General features: G+C 37.9%; 1 protein-coding gene across 1 annotated transcript; it reads right to left on the reverse strand.

Annotated features, from left to right (window-relative positions):
• Positions 1-6,298: 6,298 nt before the first annotated feature.
• LOC131985609 (uncharacterized) lies at positions 6,299-9,502 on the reverse strand. The gene is made up of 2 exons (XM_059350811.1): positions 9,328-9,502; positions 6,299-7,269 (listed from the first exon to the last, which is right to left on the reverse strand). The coding sequence occupies exons 1-2, from the start codon at positions 9,392-9,394 to the stop codon at positions 6,611-6,613; spliced, it is 726 nt and encodes a 241-aa protein (XP_059206794.1). The 5' UTR covers positions 9,395-9,502; the 3' UTR covers positions 6,299-6,610.
• Positions 9,503-10,009: the final 507 nt, after the last annotated feature.

Here is a 10,009-nt window from a genome sequence, read left to right on the forward strand (position 1 = left end):
AAACGCCTACAAAGACCTTTTAAGCTGAGTCATTAACAAAACATATTTCTATGTGATAACTATCAGTGCAGATAGTTTGGGTTTTATTTGTGCAGGTTTTGAGATAACTGACTCTGTGCTGAATGCCAAAATCTCAGACAGAAATGTCAAAACCTGGAGGAAGAAATCCCAAAATACCTGCATTAACAGCTCCCAAGAGGGAAGTGAGAATATGCTTTCTGTGACATTTAAGTGAACTGAATTCTATTTAGAGCAACATACCAACCACCCCCAGCTGATGGGCATTTCTGTGCTTTCTGTAATAATAAATCCAAGTAGCTTTAGTTACTTTCAGCTTACTTTCATTGCATCACATGCATGCACCCACCTCACCATTGATATACTGATTCACATAATTGAGTTTCCATATGTTACTCATACATTGAATACATGTGTGGTCTCCATTGTTTGTCATGAGCTATGAGCTGGTTCATGACTAAAAAGGGGCTCTTCTGCCAGTCCACTTAGGAACCCGCACCGGGCCAAACACTAAGGAGGAGAAAAACTAATGTTAAGAAGCAGCACAGGTATGACACTCACTTTAAATCCCCACACCAACAAATCAGACGCACAATATGGTAGGGTGACCATATTTTGATTTCCAAAAAAGAGGACAATCGGCACGGCCTCGAGACACAAATTCTGACAGGCTTCTCGGAGGTTGATGAACATGCTTTATTATGCTTCAATGGTGCAAAATTAACTTCTGTAATAAAATAAAATGAAATCTGTAAAAACTGTAAAAAAAATGTTGCAGTTCATCTGTGAAGCTGCACTTACGCTTCGGCATTTCCCGTGCAATGTTGCTCCGCTGTTCGATCTGCCCTCTGTCTGCTCTGCTCTCTGTCTCTCTCTGTGTGTGTGTGTGGCACTGACCCGCCCACAAGGCAGCCTCTTTGTAATTACGTCTCGCAAAATTGTGTGCAAAGCGCCGGTCAATTTACGTGCACGTGTACTGGTCCTATGAAAAACAGTGAACACCGGACATTTTCGTGAATTTATAAAACCCGGCCGGACGCCCTGGACAGGACGTAAAAAGTGGACATGTCCGGGCAAAAGAGGACGCTTGGTCACCCTACAATACGGCATATCAGAAAACGGCACAACTGCACTTCAAGCCACAGAATATTTTGCCCCGTTGTCTCTTAAAATTGTAATCAGGACTCTGTCCACCTGGCAGCCAGTCAACGAAAAGAAACCGAGTGTCACAAAAGGCTTAAAGGCATCATCAACCTTTTTAGGCAGCAGTTCAGTCAGCTGTTCATGCTGGCTAATGATTGTTTCTGATTGAGTCAAGGCCACTGGGGATGGATTTTTACTATTGGCCTGTTCTTTCTGTTTCAACACAGGGCAGACTGTGATGAGGTCACCAGATTGGTAACAATAAAAACACTGCTGGTTTTCTCCAGTGGCAGAATTATTATGTTGGACACAATCTCTGTGATCTAAAAATACACTTTTATGTGTCAGAGCAAACTCGTCAGACAGGACTGTGGCCTCAGCCAGAGACGAAACCTTCTGTTCATTCAAATAAGTGACCATGTGCTCCGGCAGACACTTTTGAAATCCCCTTATCTCGGCAAGATAAGCTCTAAATGGACACAGCTCTCCCGATCAAGCAAACTAACAAAGGAAAAACTCATTTTCACGTTTTCTGCATAGAATTTTGCTTCCCACTGCCTCTGGTGAGAGTTACACGTTTTGAAGCCAGACTGTGTCTAAACGTGCTACTCTTGCCGAGATAGACACGTAAGTGACCAGGCAGAGAAACTACTGAAGGAAAGCAAAGAAATCACTGTTGGACTTCAATAAAACTCCATTTTACATGTTTCCTGTATAGAAATGTGCTTCCCATCGCCTCTGGTGAAGAGTTACACATATTACTTAAATTTTCAGTAAAACCTGTATGAAACAAATTTCTATGCACCACAATGATTTCTTTGCTTTTCTTTAATAGTTTTATTTCTAAACTAAATTTTTACTAAATGTGTACAACTCCCAGTATAATTTTTGAGCAGATGTAGGAAACAAATAACACTGGCTCCTGAGCATCACTAGATGGTGCCAAGAGACCACAAACGAACACCATGGCAGTAAAATGGATTTTTAGAGCTACTCACCACCTGACCAACACAGAACATTTGATAGTTATCTTACTCCATAGTCTCACAGCCAGAGGGTTGCTGGTTTGAATCTGGCTTGTGGCTCTTCTGTGTTTAGTTTACATGTTTCTTCCTGTCAGCGTGGGTTCTTCTCCAGGTCCTCTTCCTCCCACAGTCCAAAAGCATTCAGCCGTAGGTGTGAATGAGAGCCTGAATGATTGTCTGTCTGTCTGTCTGTCTGTGATAGTCTAAGGATAAGGATGATGGATGCATGAGTTGTGTGAGAGTTTGTAAATGGAAGTTTTGATATCGTGTTTTGTTATTAAACCTCTGAAGTCCAGTAGATTTGGTTCAAATTTGTCAACTTTCTATGCATTCTGTCTCTGTTTAGCATCTTTCAGTCTCTCCTTACATCACATGCATGGCTCCTTTTTCTCAACACAAACTTGGCTATCAGTCAGATTTTTCATTTTATTTTAATTAAAGTATAAAGCTGCCAAGAACCGAAAATACAAACAAAAGACACAGGTGTCTATGGAAATGTACCTTTCTTTTTTTTTTTTTTTTTTTACCATTTATACACACAAAAACAGCAGAAAAAATAACAAATAATAAAATTGCAAAACAGTCTATTTGCATATTAATTAAAAATAGTAATAGTTTTCATTGTCGAAAGAATATTCACATTTTAAAAATTGCACTTTCAACTGGCTTTCTCAGCTTGTCTACATATCATATATAAATAAAGTTATTACTGTAAATAAAACATGTCTATTTTCAATAAATGGATGGACTCCAGAGGGCTAAATGTGGTCCCCATTTGATGATAATGAATTCAGGACTTTTTCATTTTTCAGATTCTTCATTCATCAGTGGAGCAAAAAGAATTCAAGACTTACAAAACCTACAAATCCTTCAAAACAACACAACCAATAGGTTATTTGTTCCAACTCTCAAATGCAACCAACAGGAATGTTATCAAACATTTAAAAAAATGAAATCAAAAAATTTGTTTTTTTATTTAAGATATTTATTCAAAAAATAAACAGTATGGTCCTAACAAACTGTATTCAGTGTAATAAAGTCAATGCCTTTAGAATAGTTTCTCAGCTGTCTGTGGTGTGGGCTTCCTGTGTGTGTGAGGAGCTTCCAAAAGCCTCCAGCACAGAAGAAGAAGATGGTAACAGCGTCCTCTGTGCTGGTCGGGTGGGGGCAGGACCTGGTGGTGTTGGCGGGGGTCGGGTTGAGAGGCAGGGGGGGTTGAGGCTGAGAGTGGCCCGGTCTGCTGTGGTCCTGGTTCTGTCTGAGATGATTGACAGCCACTCTCAGCTGCTCAAAGAGTAGCACAGACACAGAGGAGTCCCGCCCTGTGGAAGACACAAATATAACTCATGAATCATGTTGGACAAATTCACAATTCACATACACTACTGGTCAAAAGTTTTAGAACACACCAACTTTTCCAGAATTTAATTGAAAATGATGCAGTTTAACCCTATAAAGCCAAATGTATCTTATTTGATACACACGTTTTTGAGACCTCTACATCATCAGGGTGATTTTTTCTTCCTGAAAAACCTGATGCAGTGTTTCCCCTACTATTATATAACGGCACCCACCGCCCCCCTTGACAATCAAGGTCATTTTATTTTGTACATAACATAAGACCACAACATACGTTGTTTAAGGTTAACTTTCCTATATATCTTGTCCTTTTAGAACAAACTGTGAGCAACAAATTGCACAGAAAGACCTGATGCATCAAATATGATAAAAATCAGAATTCATGCATGCAAATTTATATTTAAAAAAAAAAAAAAAAATTGTCAGCAGGTTCAATAAACGCCCCAGTTTAAAAAAAATTGAATTTTCTGTCAATTATTTCATGGTTCAGGCTTTAGAGAGTTAATGTCTCAGTGTACTCTGAAATTAATGCATATTTGCAACATTTTGAATTCATTACTGAGCATGATAGTGTTTTGAAAGTAAAAAAAAAGATTCAAAATCACATTTTATGTTGGACTAAAGGACTAAAAAAAGACACAAAATGACTAAAAAAAGACGCAAAATGACTAAAAAAAGACAAAATGACTAAAAAGACACAAAATGACTTACAAAGACATGAAAAGAATTAAAAAATGGACAAAATAGCCCAAGACTCCATAGAGTTAAGTTGTTAACCCATTCCCTGAAAAAAGGCCTACTTGCATAATTGAAATAATCTGAAATGTACATTATCTTTCAGTTTTGGTTAACCTTACCTTTTTTTTATTTACCTCTGGCAGTTCACCACTTACCTTTGTACCCTTTCAAGCTGTTCATTTGACTTGAACTGCTTGAATTTAAAAAAACTGGAAAAATTGGGGTGTTCTAAAACTTTTGACCGGTAGTGTATATAAAGTGAACTGATCACCACTTAGTGTCACTACTGGTACTTTAGCAGTCTCAGTGAGGGGATGACATACTTAGCCTAGTGAAAGAAAGGCCACCACCGCCCTCCTGCTGCTCCTGTAGTCGTCCATCCTTCTCATCTGGTCCGGGGCTAAACACATCGTCTCTGTCGTCAACAAGTCCTGGATGTTGGCTCTCCTAGAATAAAAAGAGAAGACAAAAAGATATTTAGCCACCAGTTACTTCACGTCTGTCAGTTACAACACAACAGAGCAAGAGTGAGTAAAATCAACAGTCTTTGAATCACTGGGAAGTGAGATTCTTACACTCATTTATTTTATCATTAAGCATTGACTTACGTTTTTTTGGTGTGGCCAGCTATACCTGGAAAAAAAACAATATAACAAAGTGAGTAAGACGAATAATCGCTCAAGTATTAAATAAGTGAAATTAAGATGTGTTAATGCTGTCGTTAATTGTCAACTTACCTCTAATATACGTGGCTGAAAAATCAAAGAACAAGACCCCACATTGTCCAAATACATTACCTGTAATAAAAAGACCTGTAAAAGAAATAACTAGGTGCAAGACGCTACCTAATGCACCCACAACACAGCATCATGTCTGTACTCCAGCAAAAGGCTTCAAATTAAACAATGAGTATGAGGTTAAGTGCTGACTAATCTGATTTTCATTCTTTGATTATGCTATCGTAATTGTAGTTGAACATTGTATTTCAGTTGGGGACAGAAATTGACTGGATATGTTGAAATTAACTAAAATAAATGCCACCATGTTAAACATTTGTTGTCAAATTAAGGGCAGTCAGTGAAGACTTCAGACTGTCTGCATTTACCAACATACTCAACAAGACTTGTGGAATCTTCCCAACACACTCTCATCTGTCCACTGTTCACACCTTTAAACACCCTGAACCTTAAAACAACCTCAACACTTTAAACTAGGGCTGCAAGACACTGAACCACACATTGTCCAAATACATTAAAAAGACCTGTTAAAAGAAATACCTCGGTGCAAGACACTACCTAATGCATCCACAACAATGTCAAGTAAAAGCTCTGCATTCAAAACTTATTTCAGGAAAAGTAAAAAAAGTATCAGCATCAAAATGTACTTAAAGTATCAAAAGTAAAGTACTCTGTACCTCAAAATTGTATTTAGAACCAAGGTTATAACAGTTTGGGATTTTTCATTAGTTTTAATTTCGTTGTGATTTTTTGTTTTTAAAATTCAGTTAGTTTGAATTCGTTTTTAGAGTGAGTTTTTTGGAAAATACTTAGTTTTAGTTTAGTTTTGATTAGTTTTAGTGTTAGTTTTATTTTTTTTGTAATGGGTTATTTGTTGGTTGTGAGATTCAAATATAGATGCAAGACACTGAACCCCACATTGTCCAAATACATTAACCGTAATAAAAAGACCTGTAAAAAGAAATACCTAGGTGCAAGACACTACCTAATGCACCCACAACAATGTCAAGTAAAAGCCCTGCATTCAAAACTTATCTCAGGAAAAGTAAAAAAGTATCAGCATCAAAATGTACTTAAAGTATCAAAAGTAAAGTACTCTATACCTCAAAATTGTACTTAGAACCAAAGTTATAACAGTTTTGGATTTTTCATTAGTTTTAGTTTTAATTTTGTTGTGATTTTTTGTTTTTAAAATTCAGTTAGTTTTAATTAGTTTTTTTTTTTTTTTTTAAATGCTTAGTTTTAGTTTAGTTTTGATTAGTTGTTTTTTTTGTAATGGGTTATTTGTTTGGTGTGAGATTCAAATATAGATGCAAGACACTGAACCCCACATTGTCCAAATACATTAACCGTAATAAAAAGACCTGTAAAAAGAAATACCTAGGTGCAAGACACTACCTAATGCACCCACAACAATGTCAGATGTGGAGAGTTCACCTGGGCCTTTTAGCCCTCAAGATTCAGATCTGTACAAGTGGGCCCTGGTGCAAGACGCTACCGAGGGCTGAGTGAGCCCCGCAAGACGCTAAGGCTTCCTGAGGATTCTTCTGCCCCGCAAGACGCAAAGGCTTTCCAATCCTGCAGTATACATCACCAGCTGTCCTCATCGGAGTCGCTGTCATCGTCCCACTGGTGATGGCGAGAAGGCCAGAAGGTCCTGATGGTGGAGGGGCCCAGGCCTGAAGAGGTGGAGGGTGCAGAGTCCCTGTAGTCCTCTTCTGTGCTCCTGGGAGCAGGAGGCGTGGGTGCTGGCTCCTCCTGGTGGATCTTCTGCCTCTTCATACCTACCTGCTCTCCATCGCCGTCTTCCCTGGTCCTCTTGGTGGAGGAGGCGGGGCCTGAAGACGAGGGTGCTGGCTCCTCAGGGTGCATCCTCTGCCTCTTCATACATACCTGCTCTCCATCGCTGTCTTCCCTGGTCCTCTTGGTGGAGGCGAGGCCTGGGGTGGAGGGAGCAGAGGGCTGCGCAGGCAGCTCCAGGGGCTGGTCACCAAAGAGACTGGGGAACAGGGCACCAAGGGGAGCAGGAGGTGGGAGCTTCTGGAGGAGAGGGGAGCGGAGACGGATGTCCTCGTCAAATGGGTCCTCTTCGTCCTCAGACGGGGAGCCGTAGCCCCCGTAGGAGTCTTCACTGGCAGAGTCAGACCAGTAGGCACCTTCCTCCTCGTCGGACTCAATTAGAGAAACCTGACCGTGAGGAAAAGCCTCATACTCACCTGCATCACCGTCCAGCACCGCGAAGCCGTCTCCTGCAGGAAAAAAAGGAACTGAGAATGTGAGTTTACATCGTAATGATTTCTCTTCACATCAAATAGTTTGCATTCAATTTGCAACAAACAAGTTAAACTTAAAAAAAAAACAACCTGCAGCATAACTACGACTCATATCAATATCAAATATTTTTATTTTTAGCAGATGAGAATATGAGAATCAATCTATGCTGCATTAATCTGAGACATAAAGATCATCATAATTTACTCTTCTTAACCAAACTGTTAATATGTTCATCTTAGAAAAATATATTTTTGACTTCATATTACACGTTTATTCAGATATGTGGTGAAATACTTTTACTCATATTGTAGCTATTCAAAATATTGTGTTTGGAAACTAAACATGATTGTAAATATAAAAGGTGTTCATGATGTTTTCTTCAGAGTTGATGAACAGAGAACACATAATAAAAACAATAATAATAAAACTACTTTTACTACTATTCAGATCCTTTACTTAAATAAAAGTAATCAAACACTGTGAAATTTCTCCACTACAATTAAAAGTCCTGCATTCAAAACTTATTTCAGGAAAAGTAAAAAAGTATCAGCATCAAAATGTACTTAAAGTATCAAAGTAAAGTACTCTGAACCTCAAAATTGTACTTAGAACCAAGGTTATAATATTAGTTTTAGTTTTAATTCCGTTGTGATTTTTTTGTTTTCAAATTCAGTTTTTTTGGGGGTAAAATGCTTAGTTTTAGTTTAGTTTTGATTAGTTTTAGTTTACTTGTAATGGGGTATTTGTTGGGTGTGAGATTAAAAAAAAAGTCACAATAAATGTTGCCTTTATTTCCTTTGTCTTATCCATCTCAGCCCCAATAAGTTTATTGAGCCACAAAACTAGATAGATATAGATTTCATATCAACCAAAAAGGTTTACGTATGAAAAAAGTTGACAAAGACGAAAACTAAGGACGTTTTCACGATAATTTTAGTTAGTTTTGTAACCACATAATACAGTTTCAGTTAGTTTTCGTTTTAAAAAAAAAAAAAAAAACCTCTCGTTTTTATTTTTGTTTCAGTTAATGAAAATGTTTTTTTCAATTCTACTTTTCGTTATTTCGTTAGTTTTTGTTAACTATAATAACCTTGCTTAGAAGTTGAGTAAATGTACTTAGTTAAATCCCACTACCGCTACTAATAAAAACCATAATTAATAAGAAGAGAGAGAAACGCTTCATAAGTGTTTGCGCTTTTACGCACGGCTCCTTCCATTTCTTTTTATTAATTTGGGTTCATATTTCGGGCCTCAGAGCCTTCAGTAGAGAAAATATCATCAAGGAAGCCGTGGGACAACCGGAAAATGATAAAATAGGGAGAGAGAGACACGAACTATCTGACATGTAGCTCGGAAAGAAATGGGCTGAATTTTCACATTAATCTGTTGGTGTATTTTTAGGAATATTTAACAAGTTAATTCAATATAATAAACTTTAAAAGTAAAAGCTTCCACATTAATAAATTGAAGCTTCAACAGTGAAACAAATGAACTCAGGGTTTCATCCAGACAGAAGAACACGTCATGTTTCACTACAGCTGCACGTTCTGACGCAGCCGTTGACGTTCTGACGTCCTCCTCATAATAATTCCATGGTCTCCATGGGAAACAAATATTCATATATCAACATATATATATGAAATTTCCCTAAACTTAGTCTGGTCGCCATTTTATTTCAATATTTTTTTTAATCAAATATCAATATCAAATTTGTTAGATTTGGTCTCCTAATGCCAAAACAACAGTGTTTTCAAACCACATCGCTAATTAAATATGCATTCCACATCCCTACCGGGAAATTTGAGACATCTTTTGTTTAAAATAATTAATATTCACAGAGAAATCGTCAAGTGAAAGTCTGGTACCCTTAAATTTGTGATTTTCCAAAAGGTCTGATGCCTGGTTTGACCTGTGCATCATTAAATCCTCAAAGTTACACTGATTTCTTCACTGGTGAAGCTTTTACCCATAATAAGGAGATTAATCAACCACTAAAACATAATTAAAAAATAAAAAATAAAAGGTTGTCTTACCTCCAGGGAGGAGATGCAGCTCCAGGACTGCTGCCAGCAGGTGCTCCAGGGGGCGGCCGAGGGACATGGTCACGGTTCACTGATGCAGGAGTTTAGCTTTACAACAAGATCAGATTATCTCCAGCGGTTTAAAACTGCGAGAGTTTGGTTTTCAAGGGTTGTTTTGCAAAAAGTCAACTTGCGTCAAAGTCTCGATGCAAAGGGGAGATGAGACTGAGCTGCGGCCCTTTTATACCCACCTGGATCGGCCAACGTTCTGTCTCCATGGCACTAATTGACGCGTGTGATTGGGCATGACAGGAAGAAATATGTATTTTTCCTCATATTAGTCATATATTCTTATTTTATTTATGCTTGTACTTGTTTTTCAGTGATTTGTTTGACCATTAGTTGACATTCGGAGTACCTGAATATACTCATCAATATCAATCAGACGATATAGCCTATATATATAAAAAAACCAGTAACATTACATTAGCCTACATTACATGTCATTTAGCTGACGCTTCCGTCCAAAGCGACTTACAATAAATGCATTCAACCTGATGGTACTAGACATAGACCACAAGACACATGCACAGTGATGTGATTCATTAAAGTAAAAATTGGGAGGGTGGTAACTAAATAAATGTTCCCGTTTCTCCGAATTATCCACATTTTTAAATAAATTAATTAACCTATT

Source organism: Centropristis striata, chromosome 14 (assembly GCF_030273125.1).
Source record: "Centropristis striata isolate RG_2023a ecotype Rhode Island chromosome 14, C.striata_1.0, whole genome shotgun sequence".
NCBI classification, from domain to species: Eukaryota; Metazoa; Chordata; class Actinopteri; order Perciformes; family Serranidae; genus Centropristis; species Centropristis striata.